This window comes from Acartia tonsa, chromosome 1 (genome assembly GCF_053477335.1).
Source record: "Acartia tonsa isolate MP-2025a chromosome 1, ASM5347733v1, whole genome shotgun sequence".
Taxonomy (NCBI): Eukaryota; Metazoa; Arthropoda; class Copepoda; order Calanoida; family Acartiidae; genus Acartia; species Acartia tonsa.
In genome coordinates, this window is record NC_137260.1 from 62,263,416 (window position 1) to 62,287,044 (window position 23,629).

A 23,629-nucleotide genomic window follows, 5' to 3' on the forward strand; every position below is an offset into this window, starting at 1 on the left:
TTTGAAGTTTTTATAGCTAGAAGTAAATATTAAGATAGGATGAGAAAACTGTGTACACTTTCGGCAATTTAAATTCAACTGACCAAATATTGGGGTTTATTTCAGGGATGGGATAATGTAATCAACAAACCTTTCCGTACTCTAAAAATTGTAAAACTAAAACTGGTACCCATGGTTTTAAAACCTTAACTTTTATTCATTGCCTACAGCTAAAACTAGTTTAAAGTTTAATATATCCTTTACTATTTTTTTCTCTCAAAAACTTAAGATGTAAAATGGTGGAGGGGGTCGACTTTTCCCCCGCCTACCGAGAGGCTTCTAGGGGCGTAGCAACTAGTAATTTTAAAAAGAATTGAAAGAAAAAAAAAGTTGTTATAAAACATTAAATAACTAAATATGTCTCTTTCTATTTATGTGTGCAAAAAATTTTAAACAGGTGTCTGCAAAGCAGGGATCTTAAGGGATAAGACAATCGATGATACATTGAAATAGAGTACCAATTATGATAACCATAATTACCTATTCTGTACATTAAAATTGTTTGTGGAAAAGAAAAACAATAACTCTGAAAAAAATAAATTATGAATGTATAGAAAATGTATAGAACCTACGATATTTTGGTAACGAATATAGAGTTGCTACGCTATTGAAATCGTATCAAAGTTTAATATGGGTTAATTTTAGACTAAATGAATGGCATTAGCTATCAGTTACGGGCATACGGACCGTCCCTATTATAGAAAATCTTCGTTTGTACACCTCTAAGTTGATATGTGACATGAAATACCTTGAGAAAGAAATATCCAGACAAAATTTGTTTTATTTGTTTTACAATTTTAACTGCATATATAGTTTATACTGTGAGGTACAGGGTGTTTCATTTTCTTTTTAGAATCGGTAACGTAAGTACGTTCTCCCCTTGCAATAAAATTTTTTTCTAGTTAATATTTCTGATGGGAGGGTGGAGGTACTCTCCGCTAAGATAGTTATCAACCTTTTCTGGACCTATCAAACGTTTCACTGGAAAGGAGAACCATTTAGGTTCAGCGGAAAGATATTCTGTTACTTCTATATTAGGATAAAGAGTTTGTTATAGAATTGAAATTGTTATACTACCAATAGATATTAACATAAACATTAAATCCCGAATGAAATAAAAATTTAACTATAATTAAGAAAAGACAATTTTAATCTTTAGGCTAATTTATGTATCTTTTTTTACATATAACCTTGATTATACGGACGAACTTTAATATATAGTATTTTGTATATTTTACTTCATCAAAGGAAGAAGAAAATTGTTGACATTTTTGAAAAGTCACCCTGTAAACTATAAATTTATTTAAAGTCTAGAAACTTTGAGTTCACCTTCTGACCATAAACTTTTTTTAAGAAAATACAATTACATAACAATTATTTTCTTAAATACTAGCGGCTTCGCCCCTAGCCTCTAGGGGCTTTGCCCCAAGAGGTGATCAAAAAAAAATTTTGGCGAAATTCGGAAAAGGATCAAATAAATCTTCAACAAAAAAAAAAAAAAAAAAAAAAAAAATGGGGGGGTATTTTTTATTTTGGGGGGGTTGGGGGTGTCCCACCCCTCAAGAAAATAGCCTTAAACCACCACAGGACCAGTAGGAATATTCCCTGAAGAGTAGAATCCGATCGGTTCAGTGGTTACCGAGATCTTAAGCTTCAGACGGACGGACAGACAGACAGACATCAAGCTACTTTGTATTATAGATTAAAATATATTTTTATTTTCCTTTATGCAAAGAGATTAAAAAGGACAAGTATGCCAAACAGCGTAGCAATAACAAGATTACTACATTTAGATAATGAATATAGAAGACGTGGATATATTGATAGGGTAAAATCTGTCGTCAGCTTAAGTTTGAAATTGATAGGACGATTCTAGCACGCCTACATTAACGCTCATAGCTATATGATACCAACGAACCTAGTAGAAATACATTAATTTTAAAAATCAAATCTTTAAATGCAGTACATTTATATACATACATATACAATATATATGCAGCATATAAACTGGGCATCTAAAAGTATAAGCAATGGATGATAAATCAATATACATCCCCCAATAATGATACACAAAATCATTCCTTCTGTAATTTACAATTAGTGGTTGAAACGTTTGGACACTCAACTCAATGGACAAACCAATTAAAATTCAATAAAAATCTCCAAAGTTGTTAAGCCAAAGAATAAGAAAATGTTATATAAAACTTTGGGGTCTAGTGTAATAAACAGAACAATATCCCCTTCCTCCCTGATATAAACAAGCCTTTCTAATATGCAATCAAAATGTGAAAGGAAAGTATTTTTTATACTGAAATTTGTCAGGGACATAATTCTCAGGGATATAGGGATACCTCCCTGAAATAAATGCAAGCAGTAAATACTGAAATTTGTCAGGGACATAATTCTCATGGATATAGGGAAAGTCTAACACACTAGAAACTAAATCTTGATAATAGTCATTTGTAATTACATATTATTACCTCTGTAAACAACTACGTCCCCTAGAGGCCTCTAGAGGGACTTGAGAAAAATTGAGGTAGATTTCTATTAGAAGGGTAGAGACATTGTCAGACAATCCCACAAAATAATTAAAACCTTCCCTAAACCTATGTATAAGAAGCTTCAATGCAAAGGAGAATCTTATCAGTTCAACGGTTTGCGAGATCCTATACAACAGTTACTTTTAAGAATAACAGAATTTTTAGTAGTGAATTGATATTAACTTTTCAACTTATTTGACTTAATTCCTCAAAAAGCTTCGTCCTCGTTTCATATTTATCTTCGCATTATTTCCCAAATTTTGTTGATTTATATTTTTTACATCCATAGTCCCTGAAATTGTTGAGTTGTATAGTTCACTTCACTTTAACTTTTTTTTATCTGCCTGACAGTGTGTATACAATATTGTAAAAATTACAGCCCCCAAAACAAAGTTGCTGATTGCTGATTGGTTAAGTTTAGCTAAGACCATAATGGATAGACAATTAACCATTAATTGGTGTTTTTTTCTAATTATAAGAAATAAAATTATTGATTGAAGAAAAGTTTAGACACAGAATGATTTGATAGAAATTCCTTATGTTTTCTAGCCAACCAATAAGAGATCATGTTCATTAAACGTTTGTTACCAGGTTGCTTTCCTCTCAGAATTATTATGAAGTAGATACTAAAATATGTTTTTTAGCAAAATATTTTGTTATGTGGTTAAGGGAAAACACTCTGCCTTGAAGTTTGAGATAGATGCATTTTTTCAACTTGTTAGGATTTTTTCCTTAGCAAAGCTTCTCTATAATTATTCTCTATCTAGATGAATCTTCTTTACTTTTTAAAAGCGAAGCTTTTCTATAATTAGGGTCTAATTATCCGATTGATCAGATTTTTGGTATACTGATTCTTGGGATAACAAAGTACAATATTATTATTATAAGCGAAGCAACTCTATAATCAAGTCCTGAAAATGTAAGTATGTCCATAAATATTATCCTGTATCAAGCAGTTTTTCAACAAATTTCAACAAATACATTTATATCCTGAATATTCAGTCCTGATGCTATACAAGTGTTTATATCCGTTTGTCCTACCGTTTCAGTGCTTTGCTTTTATGGATGTTGTCATCCTTGTTAAAGTAACTTTAAATTAACAGACCTTTATTGGCGAGGTTATGGACATTGGACTGTAATGATGTTTCTCAAAAACTTTGAGCTCTTGTAATAAATCTTTATTAATTGGTAAACTAGCATAATCTGGAGAAGGGATAATTTTGTTCATCATTAGTAAGGTGAACATGAATGTGTCATCCATTGCCTTATCCCTTAAAACTCCCTGATTTTTAAATTTTTAAGTAGCTGCGCTTGATATGATAGCTGTATTTCTTGTATCAACTTTCTTTTATGTTTTTATCTTGTAAAGTTGGCGCCGTTTATGCAAGTTGACTTTTAGAACATTTTTTGGCTAAAAGAATTAGTATATCTAGATCTCTAATCAGTAAATTAAACCAATAAGAACATTGTGCAGGAGCACTCCGATCATTTGTATTGGTTACAACTTAGAAAGGGACAATAGCATCGCTCGTATTATTGTAATGAATCATATGTGACTAAATAAAGAAAATGGCTGCTAGAAATCCATATGACAGATTGTTATGTATGAAGGCCCATCTGGGGTTATAAATCTATTGTTTGTAACATAGCTCAGCTGTTTTTTGGCCTACATTCTTTTTATGACTCAATGATATATTTACTTATACTTATACTTTACTGGGATGCTTTCCTTCAAAGGACTTATCAAGCAAGGACCCTTACCCTCCCCCTTTATGAAAAACTGCTCCACCCCGCTCCTATTTTCAATTGATGGAAACCGAAATTTTTTTGCTTTCAAAGTAACTTCACAATCACATTAGTCCCAGGATAGTTTTAAGCTATTTTTTCTTCTAAATTTAAAATTTGAGATAATTTAAGGCCATTTTCCTGCCCAGCACTCCTTCCCTCTTTAAATACAGTTGCTATGGGCGCAGCTATAAATTATACCTATCCAAAGATATTCATTTAAACTTTTTCATTGGCTTTCTTTAAGTTTTGGGCCTTTTTTATTGTGTCATGATTGTGTGGTATATACCTCTAATATCCAAACATTTTTTACCAATAGTTCTAATCTACAAAAGGGTTAATTTTGTTTAAAATTATCATGAGTGTACAGAGATTTATCATTCATTGCTTATCCATTAAGATCTCTGGGAAACAAATGGTTGATTTCATAATTCTTATTTAACTTTGACATTTGAATATGCAGTTAAAGATATTATTTGATTAATTAAAAAAAAAACAATTATAATTTTGACTTTTCAGAGAGGACAATGGGCATTTGGTGATGGAGCTTTGGAGATAATACCTGCAGAATAAATCATATAGACACAAAAACTATACTCTGTGATAATTAATATTTAGAAGGTTGTTATCATGCAAAGTTTTATCCTTGTTTTTCTCCTCACCATTTGCCTAGGTAAGATTGTTTAGATGTTTAGTAGTGAAGCTACTCTATAATTCACGTTGTCTGTATGTCCGACAGTCGTTAACAGTATTTTCTCGTTTTTCTCGGCTTGTAGTTAAGATAGAGTGCAGATTCTTATGTGTAAAAGTTTTCCATTCAAAAGAGCATATATTATACAATTTCGGTCAGTCTGTCATACTTCAAAAGGCTGATTTTTGAGAAGATATTATAGAACGTAGAACTTGTCCTATTATTTAAGCAATTTTTAGCTGTCCTTTGAGATATTGCCATTGTTCTGCATTAATAGTAGCTTTTCAAAGGTCCAGGGACGGCTTAAGGCTATTTTTTTGCTCACCCTTCAAATAGAGAAACCCCATTTTGCCCTCAAGTTAAATTAATTTATTGTCTAGATTCCCTACCAATAAGCATACACTTTCTGGCATTTAAACTTATCTCTATTTTCTGCAGGGAATGGTGAAGACCTGGTGGGAAGGGTATCAAAATCTATTCAGCTAACATGTCCACACGCTTCAGGTAAACAAATATGTTGGTGGAAATGTTTGGACACTAGTAGTTTGAGACAACAAATAAAGATTTAATTAAGGTACCCAAAGTTTTTGAGCCAACAATTAAGAAAATGGGTTTATAAAACCTTAGGTACCAGTGTAATTTACAGTCCATTGTTCCCTCCCTCCCTCAATATTTCTCAATAGAAGATAAACACTTAATGAAATCATGAAAAATACATAATGAAAAATAAATCTGTTAAAAATTATTTTGAACTTAAGACTCATTTATGCAAAAATAGCATAAAAAATCTCAATTTTGTGCTTTGTTCAATTGATGCATTATGCATAGTTTTTATCACAACAATGTGTAGCTATTCTTGAATTTACTTTGTCCAAAGTTCAGTGAAAGAACGTCCAAGGGGGAGGTTGGAAGGTTGGTGATAAAGGGGTGATTAACTCCCCACTAAAATTTTTGTAAATATTTTTGATTTTACCCTAAAACTATCAGTGGTTTTATTACTCTTTCCCCCCATATTGTTTTTTTTTGCTCTTCTAAAAAAAAGCTTGGACGTCCTAGGTTCAGCGATAAGAATTCTCTTATTCATTTGTTTAATGACTTGGGGTACTTTTAATAAATCTTGAATGGGTTGTACAAATATTTATATGTCAAAACTTTTTCAAGAGCTACTGAAGGGTTTAATTTTGTTGATTATTTTTGGGGGTGTAACTGTACATCAATATATTGTTAGATGTCTTATCCCTTAAGATCCCTGATCAAATTAAAAGCTGTTATGGATATAATTCTACTTGTTTTATTCTAATTTATCCACCAAAATGGGATAAAATCAAAATCTAATCTGAATTTGAATGAGCCATAAAAACAAATAATGTTCAGTTTTTATCCGTAAGGGAGGGGACATTGGACTGAGAGTTACAGTACCGATACCCAAAGTTTTATAACCATGTTTACCATTTCGTGGGATATATAGTTTTGTTAAAAACCCAGGTTAACAAAACTGGTATTTTTTTTCATTTTCTTAATCGTGGAAAAAAATATCTAAAACTACGATACATGATTTTTCAGTATGGCTGCGGTTCAAATTCAGCTATCGGTTAAAAAGCCATCCGAAAAAAATTAGAATTGAAATCAACAGAATATATTTGATGTATTTAGAATGTGGGGAGATCCATTCTATAAAATGGTACAGAGAATCAGAAAGAGTTTATGTTTACAGTCCTTACAGTCAGTTCTCTAATCCAGAAAGCTTTCTGGTTGGAAGGTAAGCTTTCTATTAGTTTCTTACCCGTAACGTCTGTTTGTCTGTAACGTCAAAAGTATGTCCTTTAGGACATTTATTTATACTAAAAGATTTTGATTATGATGTTATTTTTTGTTAGTTAAGATCGAAGCTACTTTAGATTATACTAGTGATGGTCTGTATGTCTGTAGTTTAAGTACAGTCTTTAAAGTAAGTTCTCTAATCCAGAAATCTTTCTGGTTGCCTTTGACTAAGATAAATTCTTTTCTAAACAGCGAAGCTACACTAAAAGACACAAGGGTTGGTCATGTTGGTCATTGTACAGTCCTTACAGTTAGTTATTCTCTATTCCGGTAGGAAGCTTCATCTTAGTCATAAAGGTCTCAAAAGCCTTTATGTCGGTTTGTCAGTAACGTCTAAAATTAGGTCTAAAGTCCTTTAATTTTTTGTTGTTGGAAGTTTTTCTTTACAGCGAAGTTACTCTAAAAGACACAAGTGTTGGTCTGTATGTCTGGTGCTTTTTGTACAGTCCTTACAGTTGTTCCTTAATCCAGAAAGCTTTTCGGTTTGAAGGTAAGCTGAAAATGAATAGTGAACATAGTTTTGAAAAAATTTGAAAAAAAGGCATTTTCAATAATAGATATTTCCATATAAGGGGGGGGGGGGAGGGATCATTGCATGCTATGCACTTTAAGGGAAAGCAATGAATGTACAGACAAACCCTAGATATAAAGCAGCTACGCTGCTATAAAAATCTAAATGTTTGCAACGAAATGTAAAAAAAGCGTTTTATTACCAAACAATGATGACAACAACCAAATGTAGCGAAGCACAAAAAAATCATGGATGGAAAAACGGGCTATGCGAGTTATATAGAGAAAAAAAATCGCAAATCAATATAGAAATTTCCTTAGTAGCATTACCAACAGACTGACTGACCAAGTAATTTGTATACTAGATGCTTTTTGGTAAAGAAGCCGAGATAATCACATTTCTCTTATAGTGTTACGGACTGACAGACGTACAGATAAAGTGAATTATAGAGTAGCTTCGCCACTTCAAAATTAATTGCATAATACGTTGTTTCAGTGTCTTATGTTTCTTCTGTAACAAAATATGATGACTTTTTATTTACCTTTTCTTAATTAGACATGACTTTTATGCTTCTAAATTGTCTAAGTTTATTGTTATGTCAATTCTGGTAGCGATAATTACCTTTGTCTGTCCGTCCGTCCGTCAACCCGTCTGTAACATGGGAAATATAATTTTCAGGGCCGCTATTTATGATAGATGCAGCTGAAATAAATAATAGTTATTTCTCGGATTCGAATGAATACGAGAAAAAATATGATGACTTTTTATTTACCCTTAAGACATAAATATTTTTTTCTAAGAAGGTTTTTGTGATATTTATAATTTAGTTCTTTTTCTCACTTTTTCATTTTCTTTATAGATTCGATATAAAGGGATAATCCAATTGTGCTGAAATTAATCCTTTATTCATATTACATTACATTTTTTGACAATAAGTATATGAAAATAATAAGTCAGAATTTTGTTTTGATATTTTTGTTTAATCATCAATTACATAAATTTGTTTCTTCGGTAATTTATTTAGTTCAAGCAAAAGATATTCGTTAACCCATTATGTCTGAGCTATAAAAGAGGTCTCAAGGCTTAAGACAATGGGATATAGGATGATATTAATCACCAATGAGGATAAAAAAAATTACCGCTTTTTTATTGTTAAGTTTGGACACTACAAGTTTGGAACCAATCAATCAAAATTTAATGAAAGTACCCAAAGTTTTGGATCCAACAGATAAAATAATATGTTGTTATAAAACTTACAGTCCATTGTCCAATCCCTCCTTAGTTATAAATTATAAATTTCCATTAATATTCTTCAAGTTTTATTCAGCTTAATTTCAAACAATTTAGGAATAAAAACAATTCCAATTTCATGTCCTTGTTTCATGTTATGCGTAATTTTAACTGTTTTTGTTTTGATTGTCATAAATTTCTATTTTGAATTAAACTGGATGATTATGTAATAATAATTCTTTTTTCCAATGGCTGTTGCTCTTTTCAGATTTCTAATCCTTACCTATACTAATAAGCAGCTTCACTAAAAGTGATAAAAATTTCATTCCAGAAATTAGTGAGATAGCGATTAGGTAGAGATAAAGGGACATCCTCTTACTTTTATGTATGGAAATGAAAATGGAGATAAAAAGCAAGTATAATGTCAGGATTTTGGGAATTAAAAATGATAAAAGGGTTAAGAGCAAAATTTATCAAAGTAGTTTTAACCTTTTGTTTCTATTTCAGGTCCAGCGTTATTGAGGAGGAAGGTAGTTCAAATCTGGAAATTACAGATCTACAGTCCACTGATGATGGAAAATATAGGTAGAAATATAGTAGCTTTTTTAGTTAACCCTGTAAGATATTCAAAATGCATATATTTTAAAAAGAAAATTAGGATCAGACACCAACACCTACATAATTATTGTTATGGTAGGAATATATGATTAAGGAAGTTCTAATCTGGAAATTACAATTTAAAAAAATGCTAACTTTAAGAAACTCAAAAGCGTTTTTAGATGACCTGTTAAGATATTCAAAATGCATTTTAAAAAATTAAATTTGTTATATATGAAAATAAATCAGAATGTTATTGTTAAATTTTTTAAATTTTTATTTATTAGAACGATAGGATTTAGAAACTTAATTGTCCTTGTTTTTATAAATATATTTGACAAATCCGGAAATGGACATTGCATATCTTGTTAAAAACAGATGCTCTGGGAATAAGATTTTATCAGGGATTCACAGGGATAGGACAATGGAAACAAATATATTTTTGGCATTTGAGGGAAGGTAAGTCTACTCTCATTTTTGAGTATAGACTTTTTCTAAGGGCAATTTCTCATGGGAGAGTAGTTCCCCTCCCCAAAAATAATTATAATACTTACCTGGATCTAAATATGCTTCACTTTAAGGGATAACCATTGGGTCAGCGGTAAGTGAGTTCCTTTGCTACAGACAGACAGACAAACATTCTGTTGTCTTTATATATGGATTGATGTTCTTTTTCTCCCTGAATTTTATAAACAGAATGTCAATTTTGCATAAATAAACAACTGTGTGCTTTGCATTCACATTTTGTCTTTCGGAATCAAAATTTCCTTTGAAAGTTAATTTCATGGCATATTTGAAAGTAAGGGGATGTCTGTCTGTATTTCTGTTGTTTAAGATACATAACTGCCGAACCTATAAAGTGCTCCTTTGCAGCCAAGCTTCTTATAGGTCCAGAAAAGGTTTATAACTTAATTTTTACTTTTCAAAACTAAAATTTAATTTAATTTAATGTAGAAGGTTGAATATCCCCACCCCTTTATATTATAACTAGCGAATACGTCCCTAGAGGCCTCCACTGGCACTTTAAATGCTTTTTTTTTATATCTAAATATGTCTATGTTGCGTTTGACGTTTATGTTTCGTTGAACTCTCTTTGTTAAATCGATTTTTTGATTTCTCTTGGGACGGTGGTGGTACCCTCCCTCAAAATAGTTATAAACCTTACCAGGACCTATGGGAATCTACCCTGTTAAGGAGAACCCGATCGATTCAGTGGTTAGCCAGATCCTTCGGTACAAATACACAGACAAACAGACATCATGTTACTTTAGTATAAGGATTTACGCTTAAAATGATATAAATAAAGTTGTTATTAACAAATTGTATGGCTAAAATACTATAAATATTAAAACAAAAAATAAAGGTTTTGTGATTTTCTATAAATTTATTTGGATTTATGATTTCTGACAATTTGCTCTTTTAATCAATTTCCTACTTTTGTATGTTTCTATCCGTGTTAATATTCTTTTACATATTTTTTTTGCAGGTGTGAAATAACTTATCTTGAGATATCTGAGAATTGCCAGGCGGTGTTTATGCATAACCTTGTTACTACAGGTACTGTTTTACAATTACTTTTATTTCATCAAACTCCAGTTTTCTTTCATTTTTTACTTTAGTATAAAAGATATCAAAATTAAGTAAAATTTAAAGTTTATTTTCTTCTAAATATAATTTAGTTTGAATTCAGGATCAATATTTACAAAAAAAAATTTCATAGATATTTTCAAAATAGTATATTGATGCTTATTACTTAACAAATTTACAAATTGCCTAGAGTTTACTTTGATTTAGAGTTTATTTTAGATAAAAACTTCATTTAATAAGTTAGTAATTTAGTTTAAGATTTCAGAAATGTTCATTGTCAATTTCTTTTTTTTTACAGTTGGAATATTTTTTTCTTCGATGTCACTGCAATTATTTCCTGTCTAATGTGAATTTATATAGTACATACAGTTGGGCACTTGAAACATTTGCATGTAATTGCAACCAATAAGATTTGAAAAAATACTTTTCACATGAATCTTTTTTTAATTCATCAAATGTGCGAAAATTCCTTAAGAAATAACAATAGCACAGAATACACCCATAAACTTTGTGCAGTATTTTGTAAGCTAAAATAAGATATTACTCAATTGTAATGTCCTATTTTGACTGTTTAAAAAGTCTTCAAACAATTATTTGTTTAAGTTTGCAAACAACAATCCCAATTGTTTTGACTTAATTTGGGAATAGAAAGAAAGAGAAAAAAAGTGTGCAGAATTGATTGAAAATTGCGCAATCCAAACACACACATTTGCAAATTTTTACCCTTCACATTTTTAAAATTATTGAGACAACAAGAATTGTTGTTAAGGATAAGAATATCCTGAATATAATGTAAAACAAAAGAAAAGTTGCAATTTTCTTGTTGGTTAAAATATTGATGAAAATTATAGGTTTAATGTCTTTAACGTATCTTTATATACAAAAGAATTTTCTCTCAATGTAATTTTTGAGGCGTTTTGTAGACTCCATGAAGTCAAGAGGAAAGCGTGATTTGCCTGAGCAGGATATCATTTGTAAGTTTGAAAACTTCTGTTCTGAAAAATATCATACAAGGGTTCCAACCTTTTCCCTTTCCCACCAACCCTAGTTTTGTAACATATAATTGATTCTTGTTAATATACATATTATTTTAACCTTTAGTTAAAAATTGTCCTAGTTGTTGTTTGATAGGTTGATAACAAATAACAGATTATAATTGTAACAAAAATGAATATTCAAGTTAAAAATTGTTTAATACATTTGTATGTGAGACTTTCTATTCAAATGAGAATTTTTTTCATGTTTTTTTTAATTATCCCTTTACGGTTTGTATTATTGAATGTGTATATATGAATGTTATCTATTTACATTAAAATTTACAGGTTATATATATAGAACCCTGCAACAGATATATTCTGACCTCTATGACCAAGTTATAAAAGAGAAAAATATTGGATTGTTATACAAAGGTTGTGTATAACAGAAGAACACCCTTTGCTTAACATTGTGTCCATGTTAATTTAAAAGACTTTGCAATCATAAACTGGTGTAAAAAATTACATAAACAAAAATTACATGATGAAATCTCAAATACTTTTAAAGTTAAATATTAAAAAAGGTACCCACTATTAAAAACTTATCTTTAGTAGACATTAGAGTATAATAAAGAATAAAGTTTTCCTATTCTATTTCATAAAATTTTCCTCAATTTTGTTTTTCTGAAGCAAACAAACCATTCAAAGTTCTGAATATGTTTATATCCCCAGGTTAGGAATCTACAACATATCAAAACATGTAATTTATTCTATTAAATATTTATGTATATAAACAAACAAATACAGAGAATGTATGGATGTAAAACAATATATTGATAATAAACAGAATATTACCAGTGAATTATTGTTCTGAATGATGCATATATATATTTAGAATACACAATTAGGGATTATAAATAAATGTTAAATACATCCACAATACACAAATAGAAATAAAGAAAGAGCTTTATTGTCAATATTTTTAAAACTAATTGTACAAATATTTTGTCTTGATTTGTGATAATTTACATGATACAAATATACAATAATTAGATAAAAAAACAGTTATTTCTAAACATTTAAAAATTATCACTATTTTTTAAAGGATCCCTCAATAAAGAGCCATTTTCAAATATTGATTTACTGAGAGAAAACATTAGTTTACGGTAAATATGATGATAAAACAAATTATTTTGATTGACTTTTAATATACAAATAATTATTCTCACCAAATTAAAATTTTTGGCATAGACACCCTGAATCCATGAATACAGAGAATAAATAGACAAATTTATCATCCTTGGTTTAGAGTCTATGTTTGTAAAACTACATCTCAGGATTTGAATAATTAGTCTGGAGCAACAATATAGTCCTAATCGATGAGTTGCATATATTCAAATTTTAATTTTTATTTCCATTTCAAGATTCGCAAACATTTTTAACACAAATTCCTTGCTGTAATAAAATATAAAGAAAAAATAAATTCATATTGAGTTTTCTGACCCTGCAATTTGTTGAATAGTTGTTGAATTAGACCCTTAGCATTCTTTGTTTTTTTTATGCATTCATAAAAATGCATTTCCCTTTTCCAACAAAAACAAAAGGATAACTTTTTAGTATTATATGTTTTCCTGCTTCAAGCTAGAAGTTAAAGGAACCTACATGATATGAAACTTGAAAAGCATTTATTGGCAGAACAAAAATTTGATTGCTTTTACTAATTTTAAACATTTATTTTTCATATTGGCCCTTTTAGTTTTTTGCTCCTTGCATCAAGCTACCCAGCTTATAGCTTTCATGATGTATGTTAAATAAAAAATTTTAAAAAAATGTTAATAAGGTCAGACCAAGGATGGCAAAATTCGTAAGTAGCATAGAACATGATAACATATCTGGACAAACAGACAAAGAACCTGAAAATTTTATCTTGTCTTAAATAACAGCCAAGAAGATTTCATTTCCCCCTCAATGTTACAGATTGACTGACTGATTGTCAAAGTGAATAATAATGTAGCTTCAATAATAAAAATAAATATTTAATGATCAAAACGCTTTAATGTAAGATACAATTATACTTGTAATAAATATATACCATATTATATACAATACTAAATTATTGTTTTAAATTACAATTATGAATATGAATATCAATGTTTACACCCTTGTGTTGTCAGTTTAGTATTTTCCAGGAAAAGTATAAAAACAAAATAACTGTCAAGCCACAACAGACAGACTGACATTAAGAATAGTTTCCTTGTCATTGAAGAAAGAGGAATTTTTGCTACGTATGAAAATTTTATGGTTTATGTTTTTCTTTTTTTAGTTAGAAGTCCCTGACTGTTAAAGGAGTTTTCTTTGTCCCAACTGTTGGCTTATGTTTCTTTATTCATTCGCAGAGAGAGAGAAAGATAGAACAAATTTATACCATATTTAATATTTATAATGTAAAACTTTTGCTGGCTTAAACTTTACACTAGTACTTATAGCTGCAAAAGGAAAAAAAGTGGGTTAAAAGACAATAACACACAGACATTTCAAGATTCAAAAAAATTGAAACCACTGAATATATGTCCTTGTTAATATATGTACAAACTAATTGAGTTCTAGATCAAAGATGCAATATTTTTAAAATATGTAAAATATACTTTTCCTTGAAAATGATATTTTGTTCATTATGTGCAGTTTACCCAATTTTAATATACAAGGCTTAGATGATACAATTTACATCTTTTTAGTATTAGAATAAACCTTACATTTTTGTATGATGTTACGCAAATTATACTGTAATTGTTAGTTTTTGTACTTGTAATTTTAAAAGTTACTCCTAAATGACTTAAAATTTCAAAAGTCCGCTCAAATTATAATATTTTTATCCCATTAATTTACCAAATTTAGTCTTTTCTTAAAAGATTCAATCTTAGATCCAAACTTTCCTTAATTATATTCTTTACCCTTTACTTAGAGTTTTTATTATGCTATTTTTAAAAAAAATTTTTAACTTAAATTTATTTTAGCCTTTCCTCGTTCTGTTGTGCTTAAATTGGGCGAAGATGTTTTATCTGAAGTTGACAGAGATACCATGGGAGATACTTCCACTGTTGCAGGTTAAATCATAAATAAAAATCTAATGTTTTCTATAAGGCTTAGTATCCCTAGAGGCATTTTGCTGTATTTAAGAATAATCTTTATATAAGAGTAACAGGATTTATGTCTGTCTGTGTTTAAGATAAAAGATGATTTTTGCAAAGAATGTAGCTAGAGAATTAGGTTTTTGAAAGATTTGCTATAATGCACAGTTTTCCACTCTTAGTTGTCTGAAATAGGACACGTTTATGCTTGTAAAATAAAAAGACTCCCATCATTAAAACATGAAATTTAGATTAAAATCATTGGTCAAAATGTAAGATCCTTGATATTTTGAACCAGCCAATCAATATTCAATAAAAGTACCCAACTCATAAACCACCAATGTCCCATTAACTACAACTTCAACTTTGTTCTTGTTCATATGTTTGAAAGGTTAAGCAAAAACCAAAATACAACAATATATTATTTTAAACATAAAACTTTGTGATTTTAGGACCTTTTGAATTGGAGATGGAGTTAAGCTTTACATGTGAAGTATCTGAAGTAAAACCAGCTGCAGTTGTCACATGGACTGTGGATGGGCAAACTCTTGATGCTACAGGGATAAATACTTTCAAAAGATAATTTTAAGGAGTTATATCGAATTTTAGATTATAAAAAACTTTTATTTTGGTTATTTTTTATCTTTTACCACAAAGTTAACTTTATCTAAAACGCCTCAAATTACTTGTAGCTACGACATTACATGTACACTAGAGGCTCTTGAGAGAAGGGGTAGGCTACCCTCCACTTTCAATTTGACTGTTTTTCAAGAAGATTTATCTCCAATATAGTCCCTGGATCTTTAAAAAGCAATTGCGAGATCCTTCGCTGCAGACAAACAAACATCCTGTTAATTTTATATTAAGTATTTATCTTAAATAGATTCGAATGAAGAAGAATTGGAGGGTGGACTTGTAAGCCTCACCAGCCAATTCAATATTATCCTACAGAGAGAACATCTTGGCAAACAGATTGCGTGCAGGTATTAAGGGCAATAACTGCCAAAAAACGTGCTAGTGCAGGAAAAAAATACGATGTGATAATTTTCAAAGAGCAAGGGGACATTGGAATGTAAATTACACTGTTACCCAAAGTTTTATAAACACGAATTCTCATTGTTCTGCCCAAAAACTTTGGGTACTTTTATTAAATCTCAACTGGTTGATATAAACCATTAGTGTCCAAACTTTTCCGCCAATAAGTTTAATCTACCTTAATTCAATTAGAAATCTTCTCAACATTAATCTGCATTAGCGGTGATTTTTTATCATCGCAATTGGCGATGAACATCAATTTATCGTCCATTGTCTTATCCCATAAAATCGTTAGATAAATACATACTAAAATACTAAATTTAAATATATAATTAAATTGTAAAAATGTACAATATTTTGTTGGATATGTTTATCAACAATGTAAAAAGTATTAAGTGAAAACCGTCATTAATCATATCATCTTAGGAAGGAAAAACCTAGCACATTATGTAATTTTTGCACTGTAGGAATAGGCCATTTGATTAAATAATATCCTTATACAAAAGTAACAGGATGTCCGTCTGTCCTTTACATTGTAGCTTCTTATAGGTCAAGGAAATTTTACAACTATTTTGAAGAAGCATATTCCATCCACCCATGAAAAATGACCCCTGGAAAAACATAAACATCCCTCCCTTAGGAGTTAAATTTAAGGATCTTGGACAAAGTAGCTTCAGGACAAAGTAGCTTCCTAAGAAAAATAGTCTCCAATATGGCCGCAGCGCTCGGCCCCCTGGCCTGCCTAGCCGCGGGCGCTCAGCCCCCTTGCCTATAACCTAACCTATGTTAGCCTGAGAACATTTATTTAAGAAAAATATCATCAACTGATAATACATAAGTGGTTTAGAATTTCGTTGATTTTGCAAAAAGTGGTTGATATATTTTTTACAATTTTTGATATTGTTTTTACAATTTTTAATAATGTTTTTACAGTTTTTTGGTTAGGTTAGGTTAGGTTATAGGCTAGGGGGCCAAACGCCCCAGCTAGGCAGGCCAGGGGCCGAGCGCTGCTGCCATGAACTTTATTAACAGTGGAGGCTACTTTCCTTAGGAGGCTACTTTGTCCTGAGGCTACTTTGTCCTGAAGCTACTTTGTCCGAAGCTACTTTGCCCGAAGTTACTGTGTCCGAAGCTACTTTGTTCAAGATCCAATTTTACCTTTTATGAAAAATGAAAATTGAAAGGAGAGGGACGTTGGTCAGCCAATTTAACTGAGACCCAAAGTAATATGAACTCATTCTTTTATTTTAAAAGTGTCCAAATTTTTAACGAATAATTTCAATCAACATCTTAAGAGGTAGTATTGTTTATCATCAATGTTGTCGTATATCAATTTATCATCCATTGACTTAACACTTAAGATCCCTAAAGTTACTTCTTAAATGTATTGATTTACTTTTCCTTACAACTTAGTATAACTTTATTAACTTTTCCACAGACTACATGAATATAAAAGTAGGTTGTATAAAAATTTACTCTCGAAAAATATGACAGCCTTCTTAGTAGCATAAAAAAGTAAATGAAAAGTTTAGAAAATCACGAAACTATATTAATCAATGTCTTTTGTGCGCTTGGAGGACTAAGTATGTAATATTCTATTACTGAGGTGGGTTCTTAAAAAACCTTACCCCACTGAACTTTGGAACACTCGTTTGGAACACTCAATTTCTCCCTTGTTTTCCCATTTTTTTGGAACATTAAATGGGGTAAATGCGAATGTCATTCTTAAAAAAAAATTTAATTGAAATAAATAGTGTGCCAAAATAATGTTCTAAAAGACCGAGTGGGGTAGTCACAATTAAATTTGGAATATTTTTTTTTTTTAATTCAGAGATTTTTCAAATTTTCAAATATTTAAATTAAGCATAAAAAACATGTCAAAAAAATCAACAAAGACAAAAACCTAAAAAATCTTCCAAAGAAGTTGTATCAACTTTTTTTTTTATAGCTAGCCGGTCCTTTTAGAAAGTAGTAGATGTAAAATTTTTCATAGAATTCAGATATGCAATCGGTTTTTTTGTAGACCTCTTATTTTTAAAGTAATTTAAGTTTTTAAAAAAAAAAATTAAGTCGATTTTAAGGTACTAAAATGCAACAAAAAAAAGAAAGAAAATGGCCATTATGAACAAAAATAGTAAGATCTTTAATTTGACACCTTACTTTTTCAATTCTGTCAGGTAATTATTGAAAAAATTGATTTTTTTAAACCCACGAGAATAAAAACTTTGAACTCAATTTTATCATTTCACAAGTAAAAAAATATGGGTTCATATATACCTTTAGAATCAGAAAAATATTACGAATCCATTGTAAGCAAAATTGAAAAAAAAAGTTTACAATATAGTATATAAACTACAATAAAAGGAATTATATGAAAATATCATATTATATTGTACAGGCAACGTCTTAACTTTTGAATTGGGTATAAAAATGGGAAGGGGGTATAGAGGGGGTAAAGAGGGGGTAAAAAAGGGAAGACGATAGTGTTGCCAGAACAAAAAATACAATTGGCCATTTTTATATTTTTTTATTTTTTTACTTTTTTTCAATTTTGCTTACAATGAATTCGTAATATTTTTCTGATTCTAAAGGTATATATGAACCCATGTTTTTTATGTCTGTTTGAGAAAATATTTAGGTCTAAAGTTTTTATTAAACCGAGGTTAAAAAAATAGATTTTTTCAATAATTACTCAACAGAATTTTAAAAGTAAGGTGTCAAATTAAAGATCTTACTATTTTTGTTCTTACTGGCCATTTTCTTCTTTTATTTTGTTGCGTTTTAGTACCTTAAAACCGACTTAATTATTTTTTTAAAAAACTTAAATTACTTAAAAAATAAGAGGTCTACAAAAAAACCGATTGCATATCTGAATTCTATGAAAAATTTTACATCTACTACTTACTAAAAGAACCGGCTAGCCATAAAAAAAAAAGTTGATACACCTTCTTTCAAAATAATGTTCCAATGAGGATGTTTTATCCCCACTCAAAAAATCACTTTGGAACATTATAATAAGTGGGGTAAAAGTTTTTTTAAGAATCAATATTACCAAATTTTGTACTTTTCCCCACTGGTTATAATGTTCCAAACTGATTTTAGTGGGGTAAAATTTTTTTAAGAACCCACCTCTGGTTGCACTTTGGTGAGGGAAATCTTAAAAAAAAACTATATTAAGTAGCAGCCTATAAGAGCACATTCCTCCTGAGCGTTGTGGATATGGACAAATAGAAATAGAAACTCTTTTTAAGATTGTTAAAGTTTTGCATATATATTGTTTGGTATCAGACTGGTCTTTCATATTCCAATTTGGTGCTTTTTCTCAAAGGCCCTTGCGATCATAGAAACCCCCCCATTATTTTAAATAAACTAACATAATTCAGGGGAAATGGTAGTATTTTTTATTCTAATTCTTCGGGACCTTTACCTGTAGTTCCCTAACGCTGAGTGTCAAACCTGCACCAGGTATTGCCGACACACAGAAAACTGTCCCGAATTTGTATTAATTTTGAGGAATAAGACTCCAGTGACGTCATATTTTTCTTTCCCGAAAAAGGGAAGGGGGGAAGAAAATCTCTTCAAAAGAGATGGGGAAAACCCCCTTTTCTCCCATCTCTTTTTCTTCCCCCTTTTCCCTTTTTTTTCTTTCCCCCTTCCCTTTTTCGGGAAAGAAAAATATGACGTCACTGGAGTCTTGTTCCTCAAAATTAATACAAATTCGGGACAGTTTTCTGTGTGTCGGTATTGCCTAATCCAATCTAAGATAAAAACAAGCAGCACACGAAGTACTACCTTCTACCCCTTATTTTCATTGTACTTAAAAGGGGGGGGAATGGGCCTTTGTTGGACTTGCAATTTTATGGTAAACTGTCTCCAATTCTTATTGAAAACTTGAAGAAAAAGATTTGAATTTTGGTATGAGGATTTTCATACGGATAGGCTCATGCTTTTTGCTTGAAATATACAAAAAAAAAATATTTATTTATAGTAATTCAAACTAAAACTGCAATAGTATGATTGAGCTGAGCTTAAGATAAATAAAGTTGACAACATCCATAAAAGCAAGCCTTAACAAACAAACAAACAAACAAACGAACATTTACAAAGTTAGAAATAACAACGAATTTAATACTCATCATATTTTAGAAGCCTAAACAAAAATTCTGTTGAAATCTATTACAAAATAGTTGAATACAGTATAATTATTGCATTTTAAGACTTTATAAAGAAGCTTCGCGTATGCTATCATACCTTTTCGTTCTAGTAATCCTTATTCAGAACTTGTTGTTAAAAAAGTAAAAAGTCCACAAGTTTTAATAGTTATTTCTCGTATCGTATTATAAACGGCTTTCCGCGGCACCTCGGGGCTAAAAAAACTGGTTTTAATCTTATGATTGTACATTTCTATATTCGTAGAAAACTGGATATAATACGATGCTAGACATAGTTTTTTCTTATAGATGAGAACCGGTTCCTATCCACCGGATTCGAATGAATACGAGAAATTCAATTAAAGAGAATTTTGAAACCAAATATTAATTAAACTTTCAGAAGCATAATTTTAAATTGTTTTTGCCCTTTTTAACTTGCAAGTATTAAAGAATGCTAAGAATCTGTCACCGCTTTTTCTATTTTTTCATGTATATACATATACATGCATGATCCTTTGCGGAAGACTATATACATTTATTTACATTTTATTCTGTCTCCTTTACAAGTCTCTGATAAATATTGGTTGCGTATTGACTCGGATATTGCTGAATATTTCTCATATGGACACTTTTACATTGTTAGGACTTTCAAAACAATATTGTTATTAGGCTATTCAATTTGAAACTGTTTAGAAGAAAATTAGAAATTGAAAGTTTTATTGTGAGAGCTTTTTATCAATTCACAATAAATGTAATATTGATTTTAGTAACAAAGATCTATAAATAAACTGACGCGTTTTTGTCTTTCACACCATCTTCTGAATGGTCCAGGACTAGTTTTTGGCTATTTTACAATAAAAATTATTTAAACTTCCAATCTGTACAAATATTGATTTTAACAATAGATTTTTCGAAATGTTAACAAGTAGATATTGCTTTTTATATTTACCGATATTTGAATAATAAAAAAGTAAGTGTTGGTTGCAATAAAGAATCATACATCACTTCATAGAAAGCATTATTAACTTGAACAGTCGTTCACTTTACTTATCACTCTACCTATCTTAGCTACTAATACAGATAGATGGTTAGTTATTTTTTATGGTTTTTTTTTTTTATAAAGAATAGATTTTCGCTTACTTAGCACCGTTATTTAACAACATTTTCCTAAAAGTGTCAGTTAATAAAGTTAGATTGGTTAGGCATAACGAAAGAAATACAACCCCTCTTAAATAAAATTTTTTCCAACATTATAAATTTATATTTTTTTGCCCGCTAGAAGCTGCACTACTAAAATTTTTGAATAGTTTATTTCTAAACTTGTGAACGTTTTGTGTTAAAATGTAGAGATGTACATTTTCAGCTTCTGGTGGCAGCAGGTACAGAGATTCGGTAAAGAACTAGAATGGCAAATCTGATTCAAAATCCATTAGCTGGACCAATATTAACTATTAACACAGCGTAAATACAATTTGACCACATTATTGGTTAACGTTTGGTACAAAGGGACAGCTTTTTTGATTTCATCCATAAAAAAATGCAATTCCTAGGATAAAAATTGAGTGGAGAAATTATATTTCTATTAGTATCATCGTTCATATTATCACTCACGAGATTAAATGTAAACAAAAATCTTAACTTCTTTTTAAAATTGACTGTTTATATGGCAATATGTCTATTTGAAATGGATATATCATTACTTGAATCTTACACCAGATTTTTATGTTCTCTAGTCAAGTAAAACACGCAGAGGGCTAAAAAAAACAATATGAAAATTAAAATTTAATTTTGAATATCCAAATCTTTTTCACTGTTTCACATTGTGTAATTTGCTATTCATAGAATTTGAATATAGAATAGAATTTATTTTTAACTTCTTTTGTATTTCAGTGTGGAATTTGAAGGAGAGAAAATTTCTACTATGTCAGTTGAGCTAGATATTTTAGGTAGGAATTTTATTTAATCTTTACATTTCATGATTTTACAATTCAAATAAAATTGCTATTGTAAAGTCATAAATGTAAATTTTTAATACTTCTTTTTTTTGTATAGAACTTGTAAAGAAAACTAAATTAGTTCTATAAATCTTTTTCTCTATCTTTTACTAACAACAAATAGCTTCTTAAAGGGGCTTAACAGCAAAAAAACTATTTGAAAAAATGATAAAAAATGTTCTATGTTTAAACCTAGCAATCACATGGATAAAGATAGTAGAGAACTTTTTCTTTTACAAAGTTTTAAGTTTAACATTTCGGGTGTGTTTTAAAAGAGGATAGCTCATAAATTTAGGAGATGTTAGAATCTTACGATCGATTGAATTCATTGCTTCTTCGATCTTTATTTTTGAGCAGTAATAAAAAAAACTAAAAGCTAGTTCTTATTTAGACATTAAAAGCGTTTTTGTGATTTTTAAAAATCATTTTAAAATTAGAATTTTTAATATTATATCAATGTTAATATAAATGTTATCAGTCTTGTTTTTACTATCTTTACCCATGTGTGTATTTTTATTTACTAAATATGTCTGAAGAAATATTAAAATTAATGATTAAGCTCCTTTAATCTAACCAAAACTCTTTGATCACAAATACTTTCTCTGCATGTTACTTTCCAGTGAGTCTTTGCTTTCATTTTATCTAATTATTTCAGTTGCATTATAATTTTATTGTGCACAACTCTTTTCATCATCAAACAATTGGCAAAATTCTTCTTTATTAATTGAATTTTTCAATTTCATTCTAAATTGGCATTAATTTAATTTTATTCTACATATTATTGTACAAATTGATTGTAAATATTTTAAGGAAAAGCACATTTTTTGTAAATAATTTTAGACAAATAAGATACTTAAATTTTTTGGGAAGTACAAAAAACAAACATAGGCCAAAATTGGGGAAAGAAACTAGTTTTACTTGTCAGTGACCCCCCTTGAGTTGACCCTGACCCTGGCCTCCCCTGACCTGCCTGTGGTTGCTGGCCAGGAGGCAGGGCTGGTCTGCAGGATGGATGGAGGCAGACCTGCCCCACAGCTGGAATGGCAGGGCATTGAGGATCTACAACTTGTATCGCAAGATTTACAGGTGATTTTATTAAGCTTTTTGAAACTATCAGAGCATACAATTCTATTATATGATGTAGTAAGTTTTTTGTCAGTGACATCAAATTTTGGTAACAAATAAGTAAAAAAGATATCTTAAAACAAAAATAACTTTGCAGAAACAAATAGATGGGAAACTATCATTTTATACTTTACACATATTACAAATGGTTTACATAGATTAAAATCATCAAAAAGCATCAAAATAATTCAACTTTTTTCAATTATTCCCAATAGATTACAAAATTAAGAAAATATTTTTTTTTTTTTAAACTGTTGAAATAGATCGAATATGAAATTAGCCAAACTTTAAATTTTTAATATTATGATCATTGTTTTGTTATAAATGAATCATTTATAGAAAGCAGCATAAATGATGTCCATTCTAAAATAATTTATAGCTAACCAATTTCCTCCATTTTTATGCATTACCAACTATATGC

General features: G+C 29.8%; 1 protein-coding gene across 7 annotated transcripts in view; it reads left to right on the forward strand.

Moving 5' to 3' along the window:
• Positions 1 to 4,887: 4,887 nt before the first annotated feature.
• Positions 4,888 to 23,629, forward strand: part of LOC145325973 (synaptogenesis protein syg-2-like) — a 64,906-nt gene continuing 46,164 nt past the window's right edge. For 4 of the 7 annotated variants that reach the window (XM_080169015.1, XM_080169022.1, XM_080169039.1 and 1 more), the window contains exons 1-11: positions 4,888 to 5,037; positions 5,494 to 5,559; positions 6,709 to 6,814; positions 9,125 to 9,202; positions 10,701 to 10,771; positions 12,124 to 12,210; positions 14,790 to 14,879; positions 15,356 to 15,461; positions 15,785 to 15,886; positions 21,980 to 22,035; positions 23,009 to 23,169. In XM_080169015.1, the coding sequence (XP_080025141.1) occupies positions 4,995 to 5,037; positions 5,494 to 5,559; positions 6,709 to 6,814; positions 9,125 to 9,202; positions 10,701 to 10,771; positions 12,124 to 12,210; positions 14,790 to 14,879; positions 15,356 to 15,461; positions 15,785 to 15,886; positions 21,980 to 22,035; positions 23,009 to 23,169 (966 nt within the window). In that variant the 5' untranslated portion in view covers positions 4,888 to 4,994. Of the gene's footprint in view, positions 5,038 to 5,493; positions 5,560 to 6,708; positions 6,815 to 9,124; positions 9,203 to 10,700; positions 10,772 to 11,724; positions 11,776 to 12,123; positions 12,211 to 14,789; positions 14,880 to 15,355; positions 15,462 to 15,784; positions 15,887 to 21,979; positions 22,036 to 23,008; positions 23,170 to 23,629 lie in introns of all 7 variants that reach the window. The other 3 variants (XM_080169044.1, XM_080169052.1, XM_080169045.1) reach the window with 3 other exon arrangements.